The following is a 23,566-nucleotide window of genomic DNA, read 5'->3' as shown; positions in this document are numbered from 1 at the left end:
GAGGAAATCTGAGTATTTTTAAGTTCAAGAGGAAATCATCCAGGATTGTATGATCTCAGTAATTAAGGTTCACACCAGGCCATGCATTCTGAGATGAGCTGGTGCTATTAGCAGCTTTCATCTGCATGCCTCCCGTTTGTTTTACTGTATGCACAGATGCACAGATGAACATTGCCTCAGGAAAAAGATCTGCAGAAACCCCTTCACTTGCAGATTTGTAGAATAAGCTGTTTGGATCTCAGCACAAGTATTTTCTCTCAATGCACACACATAATTTTCTCATGAATGGGATTTATGTGTGCACATCAAAAGAGGAAAATCCCTAAGGGCTCAGTTTAAACCAACAATAGCAAAGAAATTCAGGAATCTCTCACCAGAGCATGCCCTGCTTTGCCTACTTTATATCACGAAGACTTTGAATGAAATCTGTGGCAGCCAGGCAAAACAGGACATGAATTGGCTTTATGACTCTTCATTTTTAAAGGCATACAATTAAGCCCTTAAAAATTTACTGTCTTCCTAATGAGAGCACATCAGCTGTGGGAGATAGCGTTGGTGATAGCTGGATGCAGGCAGGTGAAGGAACCCTCACCCCCACCACAGGGTTGGGTGGCAGCGCTGTGGCTGTACTCACAACAGTACCTCTTAACAGGTTTTGCTTAGGTATGAAGGGAAGAGGCTGTGAAATACAAAAGTGCTGCTATGCAGGTGGCATTAGCAGCATGATGAGGATAGGGCTGGGGTGAGGGTGCTTGGGGTTTGGACCATTCCAGTGCTATTCCTGAGCTACAGAGGCCTGATCCATAGGTCTAAACCAGAGGCTGAGTGCTGTGGGTCCCCCACCCTGTGTGCTGGCTTCTCAGGATGCTGCTGGAGCAGGGGCCCACTTTAAATAATACTGATACCACTACTATAACTAATAACAACAACAACAACGATAAAACAATAACAATTATGCAACAAAAATAGCAACAACACATAATTTTCTGTAATTATATAAAGTTGTATGCTGGTATAATTAATACGTGTTCGAATATAATTGATTCTATTATAATCTAATATAATCTATTCTGCTAAGTAAATAATAATAATAATAAGAAGAAGAACAATGATGATGATGATAATAATGATAATAATTTAAATAATAATGAAAAAAAAATGAAAATAAAATAAAATAAAAATAAAATAAAAGAAAATATAACAATAACAATAACAATAATAAATAACCAAATACTCCCTTCCCGCCCCAAAAAGAACCTTTGAAGAGCAGTAGTAGCCAGCACCCCCTGAGCACCAGGTGCTGCTGCGGAGGGAGGCGCCGGCCCCGCGCCGCGCCCCGCCCCGGCCCCGCGCAGCCCCGGGCGCGGAGCGGTGCGGGCCGAGCTGCGCGGGCGGGCGGGCGCGGAGCGGAGCGGGGCGGAGGCGGAGCGCTGCGATGTGCAGGATGTCCTTCAAGGTGAGCCGGGCGCCTCAAGGGGAGAGGGGCGGGGGGATGCGCGTTTGGGTTCCCGCTTTGGGCTTGTCATGCCGGCAGCCCGTGGAGCGCTCTGTCGTGTCCCTGGATTCGGGGGTTTTATTTTTTTAGGGAAAATGGTGTAGGGCGGAAGGAAAGAAAGCAGTAATGTCCTTTTCCCGGGCTTTGGGGTGCCCCGGGAGTACTGCGGTGGCTGCTGATGGAGCGGGCGCTTTTCACAGCTGACAGCCCCTAAAGGGTGCGTGCCTTGTGTTACATAAACTGCGAGCTCCGCGGAGCTTTACGCTGGCTCTGGGGTGGCCGGGCTCCGTGCTGTGGGTTTTGGTGCAGTCAGGAGCCTCCTCCTCACTTTTGCGACCATCTCTGCTGGTTGTGTAATAGTTAGGAGGCAGTCTTTATCCGTGCTCTTCCTTTCAGGCTGTGGTGGCCACTGAAGCCAGACCGGTTCGTTCCCTTTGCCAGATGTGATTCCTGCCACTTTTTGTACTTCTTCCATCCAAACCCACACAAGAGCAGTCATTTCGAAAGATTGCCTTAAAGAAGTTTTTTAATTTAAGGACAGGATTAATAAGATTGTTTGGCAAAGAGGGAAGCAAGCAGCAATTTACTAATGATGTTAGCAGATAATATTTATGATGGATCATCTTCTCTGTTATGCACTTTCTGGATGCTGTGCTTGCCTTTCTCTTATTGATCAGCAGCTCAGTGCCAGTCCTTTGCCATATTGCTTGTGTGGCATTTTTTGATTTGATGGATTATTCCCTGTACTTGCCTCTCTCCTGTCTGGGTGTCTCCCCCCTGGAATGCTGGCGCTTCGATGTCACCGTGTCAGTTCAGTGGTGGCGCAGCAGGTGGTTCCCACCTGCAGTTAAAGCTCTCCTGTGGAGGCAGCAGAGAACCTTTGCTCCAGGGGCAGCTCAGTCTTACACTTGGTGGTGAAATCATAGAATGCCTTGGGTTGGAAGGGACCTTAAAGACCATCATGTTCCAGCCCTCTGCCATAAGCAGGGACACCTTCCACTAGACCATATTCCTCAAAGTACCACCCAGCCTAGCCATGGACACTTCTAGAGATAGGCACAGCTTCTCTGGGGAACGTGTTCCAGTGCTCACCACCTTCACAGTAAAGATCTCTTTCAAATATCCACTCTAAACCTACCCCCTTTCAGTTTAAAAAAATTGTCCTTATCCTCTCCCCACATGCCCTTGTACAAAGTCCCTCTGCATCTCTCCTGCGGGTGTCATTTAGCCACTGGAAGGCCACTCTAAGGTTTCCTCAGAGCCTTCTCGTCTCCAGGCTGAACAACCTCAATTCCCTCAGCCTGTCTTCATAAGAGAGGCATTCTCTCATGATCATCTTCATGGCCCTCTTCTGGATTTGCTCCAGCAGGTCCACATCCTTATGTTGAGGGCCCCAGAGGTGAACATAGTACTCCAGGTGTGGTCTTAGCAGAGCAGAATTGAGGGAGAGAATCACTTTGCTCAACCTGCTGGTCTGGATTCTTTTGATGTAGCCCAGGATACACTTGGTTTTCTGGGCTGCAGTCTCTGTGGTCATCCCCTTTTTGGTCCTGCATTGGTCTCACACCTAATTTCTTTTTTTTCTTTGTTTTTCTGTCCCTTCATTCTGTCTATGTGAGTTTTTTCCCACCTTCATTACTCACAAGCATCCACCCTAACAGCCCCATGTTCCTGGTGATGCCAGCTTCTTTTTCTTTCTTATTCTTTTTCTTATCCTTTCTTATCCTTGTTTATTTAACTTGTTCTTCAGGTCTTAGTTTCTGTTCTATCCCTATCAGCTCCTTTTCTGTGCCCTATTTCTCATATTGTATTCCCTCAAGTTTTCCTGTTCCAATAGCTCACTGCTTTCCCTTCCCTCTGAAGAACTGCAGACCATACCTCCCTCTCTCTATTTTCTCTCCCTTTCCTGTGACATTTTGTTTGGCATTTTCTCTTTCTCTCAGATCATGAACTTAACTTGGATTCTCACTCTTTGCCACTGGCTGTTTACATTTTCCATCTTATTATTCTACTTACCCATGGCATAGCATTTGTCTTTCTTTCTCACACAAATATCCTCTCTTCTGCCACATTTTGCCTGACTAAAACATTTATCTATAAAATCACCTTTTGTTTTTATCAGGATCCTTTATGTAGGATATATAGCTATCTAATAAAGATCTCTGCTCCTAAGTTGCACTAGCCTTTTCCATCATGCTTGATCCTGATTTCCAGCTCTTCTTTAAACTTTTTATTCAATACCTCCTTCCCATTAGGACTGGTTTGGAAACTAAGAAAGAAAAGGGAAATTTCTTGCATTTTCCCAGCACAAGGAACAAGCCAGTGGGCAGACTAGCATTCTCTTTTTCCTTTCTTTTCTTTCTCTTTGTCTATTGCCCCTTTTCTTTCCTCTGCAAGATCCCTGTTTAAGAACTGCACTCTTCTTCCTCAGCGCTCACCCCACTGTCACCTGCCCTTTCTCTGCAAACAGCAAATCAAAGGTGTAGTGCAGGGAGCAGGAGCTGGTGGTCATAGCATTTAAATTATACTTTCCCCCTCAATATTCCTGAAATGACACAGATAGCTTAGCACAATTCATTTTTTTTTCTGTATGCCTGCAGAGAAATGGTTCTGTCAGATTTATAATATATATTTGCCTCTAGGCCATTTTTGAAAAAGTGTTTTTTCTAATGTCAATACAGCATGAATATAATGCCAGCTTTCCATCTTTGGGCTCTCATAAAAGCATACAAACAATCAAAATTATTAGCACAGCCAGATTTTAAAATAATACTTTAGAGGACTTGATGAAGTGAAGGAATTTTTAAAGCTGCTGATGCTGGTACAAGTGACATAATGAAACAAGCAATTTTCATGAAAGCTATTAGCTAATAATTTTCAAGTGTTTATTACATTCTGCTCCCAGGTTGTCAGTGCTGATCAGTTGTTTACTTTGAGGATGCTTTGGGAGCAGACTAGCTTTATGATAAGAATTATGTAAAAATTTTGTCCAATTAATCTTTTGAAATTCAACATTACATCTCCCTAGGAAGTGTCTGATGAGACATGACTGAGTTCATAACTGAACAACAGCAGTCACATCCTGCAGCTATAAACCCATTTATTGCTAAAAAATAATTCAGTTCATTGGATTATTAACCCCAAAGTGCTGTCATACATTTTGCCTACTAGTGATGTCAGTATTGCTGATGAAAATGAAGATCACAGAGATGTAGATCAGAGACATAAACTGCCACACAGTACACGATGAGGCTGTACTTGTAAGGTGCCCAGATCATCTGAATCATTTTGCACTTTCATTCATCTTAGCATGTACAATAGCTCAGATTTGCATCTGATTTTTTAATCAAATCACTGGATGGTTGATGGTCTGAGTGTGCTATATACTCTACTTTTATACAAGGGATCCCAAGCAACACAGGGGCGCAAGGTGAAGTAAAAGTGCTTAATAGGAGTCGGTTCAAATGAGAAAAAACTTAGTTTGGTGTCCTTGGTGCACTGAAGAATTCTTCCATTGCTTGGGTCTGATCCAAAGTATAAGGACAACTCTGTTGGAGGGCTACTGTAGGACATACAGGAGAGAAAAAAGAGGTAGGAATTTATGACTCATAAGGCCAAAGACTTTGAACTTCTCTACTTCCTGAGCAGGGTCACACTGGACATTTAGTTCTCTTCTCACGTGACTGGTGAAAAGCAGGTAAGGAGTTCCTGGATATGGATTCCAGTTCCTGCCTGCCTGACCACTGAAAGAGTTGGCCTATGATGAGCCATAATAAAATTCAGTCTGCTACTGTGCCCTTGTAGTTAAAACTGGGGTGGATTAAATAAATCTTTCCCTTTATGGATGTATTGGCATATGTCTAAAGTTTCTAAAACTTTAAGGGATAGTTTGGGACAATAAAAGATAAGGAATTTGATTGTCCCTTCAAGGTCAAGGTCTAAACATAATTCTTTTGCAATAGCTTTCCAGTGAATATCATAATAACAAAGCCAATAAGACAATATTCCTAACTGCCACATGTGTAAATAAATACATATCTAATAAATCAGAGCAGAAAAGGGCAACGTGAGCCTCTGTGTGTTTAGGCCAATTGTTTGCTTTTACATAAAACTTTAGTTGTTCTAAGGGTAAAGGTGGGAAGAGACTACAGTGTTGCCAGCAAGGAGGGTATAATCTGCTGTCTCTACTTTAATCAACGTCATCTACAGATACTCCAGGGAAATGCAACAGCTGTGAAAAGAAGATCAGAATTTAGCTTATTGTGCTTGCTAAAATTTTCAGAATCCTGCCCCTGCGTGTGCTGGTACAAGAAATACCACTATCAATTTATAGGAAGTGATTATAATTTATTGAATGGTTGGAATGTCTCTCATCTGAAACAGCTGCCAATTTTCCAACCTAGTAATATTAAAAATGCAACCCATGGAAAGTGCTCAGTGTGACAGACCTGAGATAGATTCAGATTCATGATTCTTGTGTCTGCTGGTTTCTGCAAAGTTTATTGTCTTCATGTCAGTGAAGGCAGCAATTTAAACTGTGCTGTATATGTGCATTTTAATTATAAACCATAAAACTATTGAATCCTGATTCCCTGCCATATTACATGTGCACATTGACATTTAGACAAGAAGTGCCAATGTAATTTCTGAAGCTGAATGATTGACTTTAATATCCACTCTGCACTCTCTTTGGGTTACCCTGAAGGCAAGATATCCTCACTGCAAAGCAATGTGCCTGAGTATTTTTAACTCTGCTTTGGTGTGACTATTGGTGAAGTGGTGTTTTACACCTCTGTAGATGGTTTGAGCCCATATTAAAAAATCAACAGCACAAGCCTGCTCTAGGATATGTGTCATTGTCATCACGGTGTTTCCCTCCACACTTCACCCTTGACAGTGCTTACCTGTCAAGGCAGAATATTGGCAGCTGTCTGCATCGATTGGGCAAGGTCCATGTCTTTCCTTTCTGTCCTTTTCCTGTGCTGGAGCAGTCATCATTCGCTCCTACCCAGGAGATACTGCACATGCCCACAGTCCCAGGGTGTTAATTCCAGGAAGGAGGTAGAACAAGCAGTCTGGGAGATGCATGAGCAATACATTTCCTGTATTGGAACTTTGTGTGCAGAAAAGAAGGAGATGACAGAGAGCTAATCTGAAACCCAAGAGGATGTCCTGCAGCAAGACATGTCAGCAGGATGCTTCAGCCTAACTGTGACCAGCCCCTCCACAGAAGCAGACAATTCAGGCATCACTGAGGATGTTGTTTTCTGTGATGTTTCCCTGTGGATCTGGCCTAGCATCATCCTTTCTCATTACAGGGCAATCTAAGAGACATAGGCTGCCATGGACACGGGCAAGACTTGAAATAACATGAGGAAGCACAGGAAGACTGGTCTCTTTAATTGCAAAAATAAATTAAATTAGCTTTCTTTCCATGCTCTGGGTTTGAAAGTACAGCACATTAAGCTGAAACTTTCCTGGCTTGAATGCAGAATGTATGGGATGTGTATGCTTGCCCAGTGTATTTGTGTATTTTCCAAAGTGATTTATTTCTGCCTTTTTTTTTTTTTTTCCTTTTCCTTTTTTCCACCAGAAAGAAACACCACTTGCCAATGCTGCATTTTGGGCTGCAAGAAAAGGAAACCTGGCTCTGCTCCAGCTGCTGCTGAACAGTGGGCGAGTAGATGTGGACTGCAAAGACAGCGTATGCACACAATGCACCTACAGCCACAGCACTCATTTTGCATCACTTTCCATAGCCCACCATGCAGAGGGTGTAGTAGGGATCTAACATGAAACATGAATGTCTTATGGTACTTCAGGATGATTTAAAACCTTCTCCTGTCAGTAATCAAGCTTGAAACATAAGATAAAATAGTGTGATGATTTACATCAGTGGCAAAGGGTTAAGAATTTGCCAGCATTCAAAAATGTCTCTTACACAGTTATTTGTGGTGCTGACATTACAAACACACATCCTAGCACCTCGGGCTTCTCTTTGCAAAGAAATGTCATTGTAGTAATAGATCACAGTGAAGAGTTGGCTGAATTGAGCCCAGGTAGCAATGATTCTGTCAGCTAACAGACCTTCTCATAATTAGAACAACTGCTGGCCTCCTAAATTCTTCCTCCTCCACCCAATCTCTGGACTGGGCACTAACATGAAGGCACAAGATTGCCAAGCAAGAGGAGCCCAGACACATGGCAGATTTCATGGGAATTTCCTTACTGTAATTGACATGGGTTGAAATTAATTTTGAGATTAGAAATTGGTTGATAACAGAGAAAATGAGCAGGTCTTTCTATTCTGCCTACAAAACATGGAGAGATACTTGATTGTGCTAAGCTGAGTCAAAGAGCAAGGGGAAAAGGAGGGTGAGAAGTTCCAGGTTTCTTTTGTTTGGCATTGGGACTGACTGACACACAGTCATGCTGGTGTTGGTAAGAATTGATGCCACTTCCAGCCCAAAACATGAATTTGCCACAGCTTCTCTCACTTTGAGTACCTTCAAAGTGTAAGAGATTTTCTAAGCCCATTGACTTTAATGTATCTTTTCATTTTCATTTCATTTTTGCCCTGTAGGCAAGTATTTGTCCTACAGCACTTCTGGGGCTGCTGCTATGACTGTCCTTCTGACAAGGAGGGAAGGTTGTTCAAATACAGGCTTGTAGTAAACAGGACAGAGATCAGTATGAAAAAATAAAGTGACTACTGTTCATTTTTTCTCAAAAAAGGCTAACTTTGGACAAGAACTTTCACACTGCACTGCAATAATAATTGTATCAGACATACACATTTTCTTGACTAATTTTTTTACAATTGAGACCACAGGTTCCTTTTTTGTAATGTCACCCATTCCTTCTTTAAATTGAGCTGTTGTGTGAGAATGGTTTTGAAGGATGTGTTTCATCCTTATGCATGTGGTTTCTGCATATTGTCCATACACTGCATACATATAAATCTTCATTCACTGGAAGTGACCTTATAGTGTACTGAGGGAGTTGAACAAAGATTTCTGTACAGAAAGTTCTCTCTTATAATGTGAAGAGTCACTGAGTGAGTTTGCTCTCATTATTTGGATAGGGAATTGCTGTTCAAATCACCCAGCCCCTTCTCCTGACTATGACTCAGAATTCTAAGTGACTCAGCTGAGTCACTCAGCTCCTGTGTCTGAGGTTATTCTTCTGGAAATGATGCAAAGAACTTTGGAATTCTCTGCTTAAAAAGAGGAAAAAAAAGCTGTTTAGAAACTAAGCCCCTTTTTTAATACTTGTTGCACTTATTTTGGGACAATAAGATATCATAAGCTCCCTCCAGCTTTTTGGCAGAGATGCTGTCTCATCCAGACAGCCTGATTCATTGCTGTAGGTGTCTGTTGAAGGTACTGACTTGTTTTTCCTTACTCCCAGCTTGGCACAACAGCTCTGATGGTAGCATCTTACTATGGCCACATAGATTGTGTACGGGAATTGGTGTTGCAAGGAGCAGATATCAATCTGCAGAGAGAGGTAGGATTCAAACAGGGCCTGATTAAGTGACTGTTGGTTTGTTACAAATAATAAGAGTGTTGTCTGCTGCTTGTTGCCAATTGTTTCTTTGTCACTTGCTGTATAGTGTATTTATAACATGTATAACAGGTTCTGTTCTGAGGACATCAGGGAATCAGAGATCTGGAGTTTACAGTAGAAAATCAGATGCCAGAGGTACATTTATAATAACTCATGAAACATTTTCAGCACATCTGGTTGGTGAGGGTCAGTTATATCTGGGATGTAACCCCCCAGGGTTATGCCATTTATGTATTTGCAGTTTTACTTTTTGGCACAACAGTTTACAGATCTCCAGATGGGATAAATAATAAGAAGACTTTCACCTTTTGATTTGCAGCCTGGTCATTAAAACAGAGTGGATGCCATTGCTAGCACAGGGATTAGTTTTGACTCTGTATGTTTTGGAGTTTCTGCCTTTTAGTCTGAGCCAACTCATCTCCAGAAGTCACACAGCTGTATCATTTGTACCCTTCCCTGCATCCCTGCTTGGCATTCAAGGCATGTCTTGCACCATGACATCAGCATGGAAGGGACATCAGCAACTGATTTTTTTGGGAAATTGCCTTTCACTCATACTCCATGCAGACAGTTGTAAGGATTGCAATTGCTCTGCATGTTGACTGCTCAAAGAGCAGAATTGCCCTGGGACAACCACTGGTTTTAAGAGAAGAGGAGTATAAGCAGGGCATGAAATTACATGGGATGGTGGCAGGTCGTGCAGGATAGCAGTGTGCTCATTGCTCAAACAGTACAAGCCAAGGTTTCTTACTTTCCTTGGTTACCTGGAACCAGAGCATTAATCTCATGCTGACATCTGCACATTACTGAGTCAGTGAATGCCCTGTTTGATGATGTAGGTGTCTTTGCACTTACCGGCCTAAACTTGCTCTAACCATGACTGTCAGTGTCTTTCAGTGGGGTCCTGTTCTAACAAAACATGGACCTAAATATGTCCCTTCCCTCAGGTAAACATTGCTTGGAAAGAAGCAACAAAAGAAAAAGTTAAGAACAGTTTTATGGAGCTGCTCTTGATTATCACTCAGGAAATACTGATCCAACAGGCCAACAAAAAAGAAAAAACATTGAAAGCCTCCAAAATCACTTTGTTGCAGAAAGGGAGCAAAACAGATGAAGTTTAAGTGCTAAGGACCAATGGCACTGTTCTGTAACTAAGTGCAGTTACTCCAACCAGTGCCCTTGTTCTCTGAAGTTGTTGTGAAGCTCAGGGAAGTGAGAGTTCAATAAATGTGCCCAGGAGAGTGGGCTCTGAAATTATCTAAATGGGCCAATGTACTATTGTAAAGGCTTTGGGCACTGGAGTGAATTTCACATCTAGCTCCCATTTCCTGTACTTTTGACATGGGGTGAGAGAGCCCAAAGTCAGGAAAGCCTGCATCTATCTTCCTTCCTTCCCTTCCTTCCCTTCCTTCCCTCCCTCCCAAATGTATGGTGCTGGACAGATTTTTCATTGCAATGGGAAGAAGACTGAGTTAAAGATACCTGGTGTCCTCTGGAGTCTTCAAATTCATCATGTCTTTTCAGCTGACATTCAACTGATTGAGCCTGATACTTTTTAATTTGAAATGTCTATATGTCAGTCAATTGTGTTATGTGTTTGTTATTATTTTAATCCTTTTTAATTTTTCCTTTACAGTCAGGTGCAACTTCTCTGTTCTTTGCTGCACAGCAAGGCCACAACGATGTAGTGAAGTTTCTCTTTTCATTTGGAGCCTCCACTGAATTTAGGAATAAAGTAAGATGATGTGTTTATTTTTGCATGCTGATACATCCTGACAGTCAAGGCTGGGTTTTTTTCTTCACATGAAACATGACACGGAAGTGTTAAGATGATGAAATTTCCTCACGTGAACATTTTTGAGTAATGCAACACATTGTGAAGTATTAACTTTGGACTAGCTTTTCCTACCTAGACTGAATGGCATAAGTTCATCAAGGTCCCTTGATAGTGATATGAGTCTTTCTTCATAAGCCATCCTCCAACACAAGATCAAAGGGCCTTCTTGTACGTACCAGCTAGGATCCTGATTTAGGTGTTTATGTCCTCTGGTTGCATAGAACTTACATTTCATCAGCGTTAGGATGTCTCTGCGTGCCACCATAGGATACATAAGAATATAATGCCTTCAGCCCTCCCTAAATTCCCACTTCCCCAGCTGGGACAAGAAGATTAAATGCTCCTCAGAGCTTTTACTTATTTGTTCAGGCAAGTTCCTTTCCAAAATCTTCTTAGAATATCCAAAAGCACAGGTGGCAGGGCCTGGGTTCCTCACTCCTCATGGGGTGAACAGCAGCAAGATCAGCAGTTCATCACTGACAGCAGTACATCAACCTTTTTTTTTTCGCCCAAGCCAGTATTAGCACCTCTGCTGTCAGCAAATGGGGGGAAAAGCAACATATTTTCATTAAGTATACTTGTCCTTGATGTGCTGGTTACATTTTGAAGCATTCCCATTATCTGGGAAGGAGGACACTTGCCAGTAACTTATCTTGGGATCCCTAGTGATGTCTTTGAAGAAGCAGTAGTTCTTTACCCCACAGTAATCAATTTCTCAGATTTTAGTCTGTGATTTGAATGATTCTCTCAATCCATACCTGCTTTCTGGAGTCCCTAGAAATACAGGCTCTAAATATAAGGGAATTGATGGAACATCAAAAACTCAGCTCCTTATGCTCTAGGGGCTAAAAATCCTGTTGATTTGTGGCCAGAGTTCACACATGCCCATAGAGTAGGATTCTGATACCCCAGGGAGCTGTGCTTGTGGTGAGCAACTCTCTGACTGCAGCAGCAATCACTAATAAAAGCATGAATGAAATTGTGACTGTTTAACACAACACAAAGTGCAGCTGTGAAAGTTGGCAATGCAGGAGGTTGCAGTGTTAAATACAACAGCTGTATCTGACAGTGCTGAAAAATCTCATGTGGGACAAATTTCTTGGGTAAGGTTGCAGATTCAAATAAATGTTGCTTCTCTGATTTTTATTTCAGGGTATGGCTGGAGGTTAGCGAGATTCGGAGGGGTCATCTTCCCTTGCATTCAGCTGGCAAATCAGAGGCTCAGTACCTTATTCTGTCTAGAAAGACAGTTACATCTTCACTCAATATTTCCTCACCATGTGAGCTAGGAGTTTGTGAAAAGGCCAAGATTTGATCCAAGAGGTGAACAGCGGACTTGAAATTGTCTGATCCTTCGTGACAATATACAATCTTTTTTGAAGCATGCAAAATACATTGATGTGAAATACTAGGGCAGATAAAAGAGAGCAAAGATCTAAATTATAAAAGAATATTCCTGTGTTCAGCTGCTCCAAATGGCTTCCATCTTTGGACAAGTGCAAGTTTGGGGTCTACTGTTGCTCACCTTTAAAACTTAATTCCAGACTCTCTCTTCCTGCCTGACCCTGCTTCTGAACCCAGACCTGACTTGGTCCATATGCCAGTCCCAAGTATCTTTTGAGCTGCTGGTTGCTCTTCCTCTCCAGGCCACAGCTTTCTGTTACATCCAGACAAGCTGGTTGAAAGATAACACCAGCTCCCAGTGGGTGTAACATGGGAAACTGGCTGGGATGTGTGTGTGAGATGATTATCCAGCAGCATCACCCAGCGTGTGCCTGAGCAGGAGGCACCAGCCAGGTGTAGTGCATGGACAGTCCACATCTTCCACTGTATCAGTTCAATCTTTCAATCAGTTCAATCTGATTTAATAATGTGGTTTTCATAGCTTGGAATACTTCCATTGTTCTTTTAACAGTTGACCAAGGTGACAGGCTCCTCTATCCCTCCCAAACCCTAGAAACAATATAGTTGATAAAATACACCTTTTCAGGTTAGGGACAAGTCATTTTCTCACTAAGACACTCATCTGGGAGCAGCACTGGAAAAGATATGGCTGATCCTGTTTTTAAAGGGCAGTACAAAATTAATCCATTTGCAAAGAATATATATATATTTCTATTATAAACTACAACATGGATTTGGAATAAACGCACAAATTTAATGTATCTTAGAAAACAGAGACTTAAGGGAATGCAAAGCTCAACATCTTTTTCATGTACTTATCTGTAAATTGTGATTACTACATTTGTTACTCATATATGAGAATTCTGGAGAACTATCTTAATACAGGCATGCAATTCTTGTTAAGCCTTGTATCATTAGAATTTATATTTGCTATGGCAGGCAAAGTAAAACTACTCTAAAATAGTATAACAAAGTAATTAGCAATAAATGCTGATGTTCTAAAGAGAATGAATAGTACTATTGAAGGTTAATTATTATATAATTATTACATATAATATTAGTCATTAATATTATTCTGAACTGTCCCAGTCTGACATCCATAGAAATATTTAATAGGTTGAAGCTTTTTTCTTTTATTCTGATAGATGTGATAAGCAAGTGAGTTCTTAAAAAGCATGGTGGCATGTTTTCTGAGCAGCACTGCAGGTTGAACAGTATGTCAGAGGCTGTTTGTCAGCAAGCACTGATTGAGTTCTCCTCCTCTGTTCCATTTTTAAGAGATGGTAAAACAAGGTATAATTCTAAGCTATTTCAGGTGATGAAATAGGAAAGGGGTCAGCAAGTAGACAAGGAAGTCTACACCACTTAGCGTGGTCATACCCAGTGCTTCTGTTCCAAGTATTTTCACTGCAGATCATCAGCTGCTGTCATGTGCTGGCAGTGAGGAGGGCAGACCCGGGGCAGGGCAGAAAAATGGTTTCAGGGGAAGAATTGCAGAGGTAGCTGAGAAAAGTCCAGCTCCTATCTGAGCTGGAAGTAGTTGCAGGATTAATAGAAGCTTCATTGTGTCAGGAAAACAGGATATGAGCAAGAAGTGAGCCCAAGGCAATGTGCCATCTCTAAGAGGTTGCACAGTGGCCTCCTGCCCACTGCAGAAGGGGTGATAGCCCCAGGAGCCCCTCAGTGCTTGCTCACATGTCCAGCTCCCACTTGTTGCCCAGCTCAGAGTTTCCAAGAGGCTTGCCAGTACCAAAGACGCTGCTTCAGCTTTTTAGTTAATCTCAGCTGAAGCCAAAAAGGAAAGAGGTAATCACATGTCTGAAAGGGATGTTAAAACTCCATCATTTACTTTTTTTTTTTTTAATTCCCCACAATTTATCTGCTTTCCCTATGGTCCGTAAAACATTGGGGTCTTCAGCTAAAGTTTGCTGGAGTTAAGTGTAAGGGAAAACCAGATTGAAGCTCAATAGAGGCAAGAGGAGGACTGAGTAATAAACCATTGCACTGTTTGACAATTCCTTGATTTAACTAAGTGCTGTCTTATCACATGGTCAGTGGAAAAGTTTCCTGCCCCCAGCTTCCCTTTCTTACAGAAGGGTGTATATCTGATTTTTCACAGTGGTACCCCCAGCTCAGAGCATGCAGTGAAGTCCCAATCCCTTCTGTTGAATGTGTTCAGCTTCATATACCAGACAGACAGTAGAGCAGGGTTCAGTTGTCCTCCTGATCAGGTACCAGATCTTTGAGCCCAGGAATTGTTACACACTTCTCTCTGCCACAGTAAATATTTGATTCAGAATGAACAGATGAAACTGGGAACCATCCAATGATCCTCTTCTAACCCCTGGACCCTGAGCAGACTGATCTAGGAAAACTTGATCACTTTAGTCTGAAAGATCCAAATGGTGTATTTTGGAATTGTGTTACTCTTTCCAAAAAAAAAAAAAAAAATTATCTGTCTAAAACTGTTCACTGGGTTGAACCAAACACTTGGTCGGGAACCCCTTTTTGAATTAATTAACATGTCTTGAGAGAGTTTTGCCATTCCTAACCCCAAGCTGTCACATGTCCCGAGGTGGGATCACACATTGGGATTCCAAGTGTTGGGCTTCAGCTCTGCTGGGCCAACTGGGGTTAGCTTTGTAGGTCTGCCTTTTACTTGGGACCTGTCACTTGGTTCCCTACAGAAATTATGATAATAACCAAACAATCTTCTAAAAATAACAGAAGTTTGTGGAGAACACAGGAATTTTAGAAAACAAAAGCCAAACCATAAAGCAGTAAACAAACTTTTCCATATGCAACCAACTGAACATGTCTATTTACCCTCCATACATGGAACTTTAATATTTTTAAGCTTCCTAAAACTTTTCCTTCCCTGCCTCTCCACAGAGGACCTTAAGTCTGGATAGCACAGTTTCTGTTCTTAATTCACTAACCTTTCTCTCTCAACATCGTTCAGGGGAAAAGTCTTTAAAAATTTCTCTGTTTTTTTTTTTTGTTTTGTTTTGTTTATAGCCCTTTGATCCAGTAAATCACCCCTTGAACAAAGTGGCTTTCACTTGGCTGGGGAGAGGAAATAGGTTACATGAAGCTATTAGCTTTTCCATTGTCTTTTAAATGTGTATAAGGTGTTTTTTTAATCAAAGAACAATTGTGATTGCTTTTGTGTTTTGTTCCAGCAGTTCCCACTAAGTTACAGTAGTTTAATTTGGCAGGAAAGTCTAATTTCTCATAAGAGAAACTTAACTCCACTGACCTGATTACACACTATACTTAGTCAAATAATCCAGAATTAATAGGCAATTCATAGACTGTCACACAACAGCCTCACATCTCTGGCTTTGCTGACACTCAAGCCTCTTTTCTTTTCAATATTGTGGCAGGAAGGGTGAATATGGGGTTTTGGGGGTAGTTATAAATAGTGCCTGTGGATTAGTTCAGTCATGTCAGAGCTTGAATTTTCACCAGGCTATTACAGCCATGAAATTGCACCATTGATTAATAAATTTGATTGGTGCTTCTCGTTATAAAAGACACATTTGGTCACTCAAGCTGCAACTTCTTTTGTGGATATCTGTCTGTGTGGAAAATTTCAGACAACTTTGGAGATGTTTCAGAGAGCAAGTCTGGGCCAAAGCACAGTCTTGTGTCCACATTAATAGCAGCTCTAGAAACCATTTAGATGAAATACTTTAGATAGTTTATTTTGTGGAGGAGAGGCTTGAGACTGGGAGAAGGCAGGGGAGGAGAGAAGACCTGTGGTGGGGGCATTTTGGGGTGTGCATCATCTTTGCATGATGGCATGGTGCCATACCAGGCAGATGACAATGCCTTGCTCTGCATAGCTCTGTCTGAAATACTGGTAATTTCTGAGTGGGGCACAGCACATTTAAGATGGCAAGACCCACGTTTCTGTCTCAGATGTTTGAGCTGGTTTGGAGTCAATCACCAGTGACACTGAGGTGTTTCCCTTCTCAGTTGGCTCCAAAGGGAACGTTTCTACAAGGAGGGATTGATGCATGTGCCTAGGTCTCCCTTTAGTGGTGATGTGCAGTAACTCTAACTGCCTGGGACTGATCCCACCTGCAGGGATCGCTTCTCAAGCAGCAGTAACAGTGCTTTCAGTGGTGGTCGTGCCTTTGGCCAGACTCACATTTCCACAGACAGCTAGCACACTTTAAAATGCTTCCTCTCTGCTCAGCTTCAGGCCAACAAGCCACCGATGAGAGACAGGACAAAACAGGGCACAAGGTTCTGGCCAAAGAAGAGCAGATGGTCAACAGGCTCTGGAGCAGTGGAAAGGTGTGCTGTCCTTCCATCAGTGGAAGAGTTTGGCAGGCATGAGGAATTTGGCTGTAAAAGGAAGAGACGTGGAGGAGCTTGAAGCTGTGAAAAGAACAAAGCTTCTAATGGCAAGGCAGAAGATGAGGAATGAAAACCTGAATTTTCTTCATTCCTTTCCCTCCCTAAAAAAATTCAGGAGAAAAATTTATATAGTGACTGAGCCAAGTTGAAAGATTTACATGTCAACACTTGGCATTAAAGTTATGAAAGAGTCAGTAGCTACTCCTTACAGAACTGCTGTGAGCCAAATTCTGAACAGTCTTAAAGTTTGTCTCTTTTTTTTTTTTTTTATGGTGAAGTTCAGCCCAGCACCTGACCTCTCACCTGGCTGTACCCATTCTTTTTTGTTTTCACAGGATGGAGGCACAGCTCTACTGGCTGCCTGTCAGTACGGGCATGCAAAAGTCGTGGAAACTCTGCTGAAGCACGGCGCCAACATTCACGATCAACTCTATGTGAGTTATTTGACACACACAATATTGACAATGGTGGTGGTGGAACAAATGTGCTGTTGCTTGGACAACAGCAGACACCCTGGCTCCAGCACAGACAGGCATTTGCCAAACACTGCAGTTTTATAGTACTCTATTCCTCTAAGATGTGGATTTTGTTAACTGTCTGCTTTTCATGATGCTGAGAGAAGTAGCACAAAATCAGAAAAGATTCTTTGGCTGCCTTTTGGTTCATGATCTGTATGGAGGATATGTACCAAATGTGGAACAGACTTGTGCTACTCATTAGCCTTGGATGAAAGAGTGTGTCATGTTCTACCATGATTTGCAGGAGAGTGAATAGCTCTAGAGCCTCTGAAGTACATTAGTTTTCTGCCAGAAAGAATAGCAAAAATGAAAATCTTTAAATTACTTAAAAGCAGGGTTTTTTTTAATATCAATTAAAATTATGTTATTTGATATTTGTGAATCCCCAGTTTGGCAGTGTTTTGGGCAAAGTAAGGTTAAAATGGCTGAACTCATGTTGTTTAGTTGACTTTTCTGAAAGTTGGATTGAACCAATGAAGCTCTGGATTTAATTTTCTCTAACAGAGACACAGATAAGTTGAGCTTTTTGACATTCAACAGAAACAAGTAGCAGATTTTGCCTCTGCTTCCCACCCCACTCTTTCCTACCCCAGGGCACTCAAGACTGACAAAGAGGAAGTTGTTTCTCTGAGATATATGAGTTTTTTCAGCTGTTTCCATTGGCTTTGGATCTGCAAGATGCTGTTGCAATCCCTACTGGCTTGCAGGGGAGCTGAGAGCTGGTGACTGCAGAAGTGGTCACAGGGGGATCCCACCTCAGTGTTGCCTCACCCCTCATTTATAAATAAGGTTGTTCCACCCTTGGTGTTGTGCAAATTGTCTTTCTGATCTGAGGGCAGTGATTCATCCCTCTGCAGGGTAATCCCAGGGGCTGCCACTCAGTTTAAAAATAGCTATGCTGCCACACCTGCAGACTCTTACCCAGAGGTCAAGGCAGTAAAATTACTTCCTTGTTTTCTCTTCTGGAAATGAGCAATATTTGCAATTGGATTTTAAAATGTGCTTTTATTGCTCACAGACATTGGGCAAAGCCAGTCAGAAAGAGTTGTGTAATAAAATAAGAATATGATCTCTTGAAAAAAATGTTGTCTAGCTCTTTTTATGGGCCAAGCTGCATTTGTCAAGTGGTGCCTGGATGGCAGTTTCACTGGCAGCCAAATGGGAGGGATTTTGAGCATGCATTTGGATACTGCTCCCAAAACCATCAAGATCAAAGTTTTAATCCTAAATTGACTCATGTGAGGTGTCAGGAGAGCAAGAGACAAAAGAATACTCTAACTAAATAATATTTCTTGCAAAAATGTGTTACAGCCTCAAAAAAGCATTCTTATTAGAGCATCCATTCAAATCAAATAGATATCAGTGAATGCAAGGTTCTCCATCTTGATTGATCCTACAATAAAGAGTTTTTTTAATATTACACAACTTTGTTTACTTTCTAAATTGAAGTGTTCTCTGTCTCTGGAGGAGAGTGTTCTCTGTCTCTGATACTGCCAGGTTTTTTCATCTATTCACACAGCAAACAGAGAAAACAGCCCATCAGAGGGCCCAGGGACAGGCATTAATAGTTCCAGCAGACACCTCTTTTGTTTACCAGGACATTTGTCTTGAAATCAATCTCAAACATCCTGAATTCAGTCCCTGGGGCACTATATTCAACTCATGCTTCACCAAGTCTGTGCTGAGTTTTTCACTAGAGGAGTAACTGTGCACACTCTCTCTGCAGACAACAGCATTTAGTCCCAACATAGTGATATGCCAACAAGGCCAACCGCAGGCTTTCACTAAAATGCTCTGTATTTTGTGATAAGCACCTGCCTGAGTTGGTATGAGAGGTCTACTTGCACATCTGAGATGCAGGAAAGGGGTTAATTCCTGTCTCTATTTAAACAAAAAGTTTTCTTGCCTCCTGGGAAAACTTGTCCTAGCACATCCTGTGCATAGTGCTGTGGATGTAGGATGGGTAAACACCTGTCCCACCCTCAATACAGATTTCTACTTATAGTTGGTTAGATGGATTATAATGCTGTTTGAAAATGTTCCATCAAAAACACTTAATGAAATATGACTTATAATTTTTTTTCCTATGGAAGGGTTTCTCTGAAGCAAAATTCTGAGAACATCTGCACATGAAGGGCACGTCAAAGAAAAATAAAACCCTGGATTTGTTCATAATTTATTCTTTCACAAGCTTTTTGCAGGAAAATTCTGGTTTCTGATATGGCTACAAAATACTTTTAGATGACTAAATTCTTGTAGAAGAACCTTCACCTAGATTACAGGTGAAGGTTCTCCTACAAGATGTGCCAGAGCAGAAGCATGGTGGTTTCTGGGCTGGCACAGTAGTATGGCACTGGCCTTACTCCTTCAGCCTCAAGAGCAGCCTTCAGTGCTAGGCTCTGCAGTCTTGCAAAGTACCTGACATGTCTCCACCATGTATCCATGTAGCAGAACACTTCTGCATGAACATATAAAAGCTAAATGAACCTGTATTGCTGTACAGGAGCTAATTTCTAATTATGTAGCTCAATGCCTCAAAGAACTAGACTCTTAGTATTCCAGACACAGGATTTAATGCTGGATTTGAAATATGATGGGAGCCAGTATTTGTGCATACTGAATGAAAATGTTGTCATGGTTTATTATGAACTAGACTGTGCATTTGTGTAGTTATTTCTTGAGCATGGCTGTATATCTGCTGTTACAAAGCATAATGACTAAACACTGAGAACTTAATTCAATTTGATTTGGTTTTGTGTGGAAAAAGGGCATCACTTCAATGCAGTGTAAGACTGATGTGTTTGTTCTTAGGATGGAGCTTCTGCAATTTTCCTGGCGGCACAAGGAGGATATCTGGATGTCATCCGATTGCTGCTTTCTTCAGGAGCAAAGGTCAACCAGCCACGACAGGTATGATCAACACCTCAGGGCAGAATTTTATAGTTCTAATTTTATAGTTATGAAAATTAACACTGGAATTTCCTCCAGGCATTGGGTTCCTGTGGAGGTGTTTCATTGGAAGGTGGTTTGTGGCTGTGTCAACATTCTATGTTTTAGTTCAGATTGGTAACATGATTTTGAAGTCAATATTTCAGTGATTTCTGAAATAATTGAAACTGAAAGCTCTGCTCTACATCTACACGCTACACCCCATGAGCCACCATCCCTGGAGGTTTTTAAAAGACAGCATAGATGTGGCACTTGGACACATGATTTGGTGGTAGACTTGGCAGTGCTGGGTTAATGGTTGGACTCAGAGGTCTTTTCCAGCCTAAATTATGCTATGATTCTAGAGCAGATCAAGCCACTGACTGGAACATTTTCAAACAGCATTATAATCCATCAAACCAACTATAAGTAGAAATCTGTATTGAGGGTGGGACAGGTGTTTACCCATCCTACATCCACTGACTGCTCCTTTAAACGGGTTAGAACCACACGCATGTTTGGGTCAGGCACCAAGCTAAATCAAAATAAAACCCTCCATCAACCCTCCAGTATGGAATGTTGATGTAAGTGCCTTGCACTACCTCTTGCAACTACCAATCTGTGTTGTACATTACCTTTGAAGGTCTACACAGCCTACAACATCCCTGAGTTCTTTTGAAAACTGTTTGAAAAGCTTTTGAAAATCTGGGCACTCTGGGAGGAGGGCAGTAAATTTGAAATCTCCAGACCTTTTAGACATGGCTTTGGTGTCAAAGTTTATCTTTGACAAATGTTTTTATTTTTAGTTTAACTTTTGTTTATTTGTTTGTTTTACTTTGTGTCATTCCTGTGCACTCTGAAATTCAAGCATGAGTGTTGCCTTCATCTCTGGAAGTTCTTGATACATAAGGAAAGCTTTTCTCCCTATTTCCAGCTAGTCACTCTAGTGGGCCTGATGTTGCTAACACATACAACCAGAGGCAGCTGTAAGCATGAAATTAGCTCCTCTGCAAGCAGTAGGGCTGCTGTTTGATTATTGAATGGGAAGTGTGAGCTAGATTTGTGGCTGGTTCAGAGATCCCTGCTAGGGGGTCAGGGGCTGGATCCACTCTGCATCACTGGATGCTGGAGTTAGGTAAGGGTGCAAGAGGCTTTCTAGGTTTTAAACTATCTGTGGGATAGGTAAGCATAGGTGATATACAGAGACATGCTTTCCAAATAGAAGGGTTTCTTAATTGTTTAGCTGTTTTTGACTCTAAAATCAGTGCCTAAACAGCCAGAGGTGGAGTTGCACAGCCAGCTTAACACCCAGCCCATAGAAATGTCTGGTTAGAGATGGAGCTTCTCAGGAATCTCTACCTGCTTTAAGAGACCCTTGCCTGTGTTCTGCTGAAACCCTGCAGGCAAGGTAGCTGTCCTGGGTCTTCAGTGCACATTTGAAATTGATGGGATAAGGTCTTGTCCTTGTAATTAGTCATGCATGTCAGCCAGGTGGCTGTGATCACTGACTGCAGCAAGTGAAAAAGCAGCAGGCAAGAGCAAATGAGTGTGAAAACTCTAATAACAGTGGACAACGTGGCATGAGACAAGCTCTGCCAGGTATTTTCAGTATTTCCTTTCATCTGCACCAAAAGCCTGACAAATCATAGCCTGACAACAGACACTGCTCTATATGCTTCTGCTTCATGTGTAGGTCTGTGTACACTCCTAGCTGTGGAAAGAGGATGGGTATTTTTAACTGAAACAGTTTTCCTGCTGCCCCTAGCCCCACCTCTGAGCACCAGAGCTGTGCTGGCAGCTACCCCCTGCACTGATGCTGCTCCGAGGTTGCCTCCACACTGTCTCCCTAGAAAAAGCTTAAGAAATGTTAAAAGCTGTTAATTAAGTTTAAAGTTTCAATGTAGAAGGAGAGACCAAGGTATGCATTAATGCCTTTTGAGTAAGTCAAAATAAGGTTGGGGAGCTTTAGATCTGGCTGAACCCTGTTGCCATTAAAACTGCTTTCTGCTATCTGTAATTATAATGCAGCTAATTCTTTCTGACATTATTTTTTTAGCTCTCTAATCCAATTTCTACAGCACAATGTTTCACGAGGCAATTTTAAATCTTATTTGAGGCAAAGTCTTGTCTCTGTGTGAATGTTCCTCCTGGCTCCTATGTTTCATCTCCAGCAGGACAGACCTTCTTTGCTTGAGGGTACCTCCGATCCCTGCTAAGATTATGCCTGGATAAGTACATGGCATTTGTGTTTGGGCCCACTGTAATCTGAACATTTCCTCAACAAATGGAACATTTTTACTGTTTAATTAGTCAAGTAATGGTTGGATGGACTTCAGTCTGTTTCTTACTAACAAATGGATTTGTACTTAGTTAGAAGGGGGTGTGCTGGTCATGAGGAATGTAGCTCAAGAAGGGGCAGTTTTGATGCCAGACAATTCTCCTTTACAAGCTACATTGCTCTCACTGTGGTAAAAAACTTTTCCAGGCAACATTACCTCAAATACAGGGCTGCAGAGTGCCAGGTGTGAGTTCATCTTCTCCTTCCTCGTGGTTTCCAAGTTTTCCTCTCTACCTAGGGAATTTGGTGGCTTAAGCCATGGACCTGCACACATGTGTCTGCCTTCTGTGTCTCCTCCTGCTGCTGTGGTGGGTACCAGTTCCCCCTCAGTCTGGTGTCCCACCTCCTGTCCCATGTCTGACACCACAGAGCATTTTGGATAGTCCTGGCTGTCCATATGCAAGCACTTCAGCTCTCACAAGACCAAATAGTGAAGCTTCCTGCAAAGTTTCTTCCCTGGCAGTGTCCTTTCTTTCAGGTTGTAATTACCTTCTGCTCTTGCCAAAATTGAGGAGCTGGGCAGGAATTCTTTTGTCATCTTTTTGTCTAGACAGAGCTGGGGGCAATGTCTGAAGCCTGCTACAGGAGATGTTTCTATGCTTCTTCAACTTACAAAACAAAGCTGTAAGATTCTTTGCCAATGCTGTTTTGGCAGTCTGTGTCCCAACAGGCTTTATTCTGGCTGGCTAAGCAGATTCAAAATAACCTGAAAATTAATGACTTTTTTCTTAGCACTTGATATGCAATTACAAATACATGTAAGCCAGTAAATCTATATAGGGTGCACTTCAGCAAGCAAGAAATTTGCTATTGGCAAATTAGTTGTAGTAGTGCAAGTGGACTAATAGGCAGAGCAGTGGAGGATATGACACTGAGTAGCCTGAGAGTAGGGGTTGCCTGCCCCTGGAAATGCCTCCTGGAAATTTGAGGAGTCTTTCACCTCCCACTCCCATATGGCCTTTTCTAAAATGTCAAGCCATAAGCAAAAATTGAGATTCAAAGCTGCAAGATGAAGTCATTAGTTAAGGGCTAAGAGAAAGAACATTAATAATTTCAGTCAGAGTATATTTGGAATTTCTGGCTGCTGGATATAAATCAAGTGTTGTCCA

At 41.8% G+C, this 23,566-nt stretch overlaps 1 protein-coding gene across 2 annotated transcripts in view; it reads left to right on the top strand.

Moving 5' to 3' along the window:
- The first annotated feature begins 1,413 nt into the window (after positions 1-1,413).
- ANKRD29 (ankyrin repeat domain 29) overlaps positions 1,414-23,566 on the top strand; it is a 29,402-nt gene continuing 7,249 nt past the window's right edge. The window contains exons 1-6 of one of the 2 annotated variants that reach the window (XM_036379002.1): positions 1,414-1,456; positions 7,089-7,199; positions 8,906-9,004; positions 10,701-10,799; positions 17,009-17,107; positions 20,003-20,101. In XM_036379002.1, coding sequence (XP_036234895.1) covers positions 1,436-1,456; positions 7,089-7,199; positions 8,906-9,004; positions 10,701-10,799; positions 17,009-17,107; positions 20,003-20,101 — 528 coding nt within the window. In that variant the 5' untranslated portion in view covers positions 1,414-1,435. The remainder of the gene's footprint in view (positions 1,457-7,088; positions 7,200-8,905; positions 9,005-10,700; positions 10,800-17,008; positions 17,108-20,002; positions 20,102-23,566) is intronic. The other variant, XM_036379003.1, reaches the window with a different exon arrangement.

The sequence above is a fragment of the Molothrus ater genome, chromosome 1, assembly GCF_012460135.2.
Source record: "Molothrus ater isolate BHLD 08-10-18 breed brown headed cowbird chromosome 1, BPBGC_Mater_1.1, whole genome shotgun sequence".
Taxonomy (NCBI): Eukaryota; Metazoa; Chordata; class Aves; order Passeriformes; family Icteridae; genus Molothrus; species Molothrus ater.
This window is presented reverse-complemented; position numbering and strand designations above follow the sequence as displayed.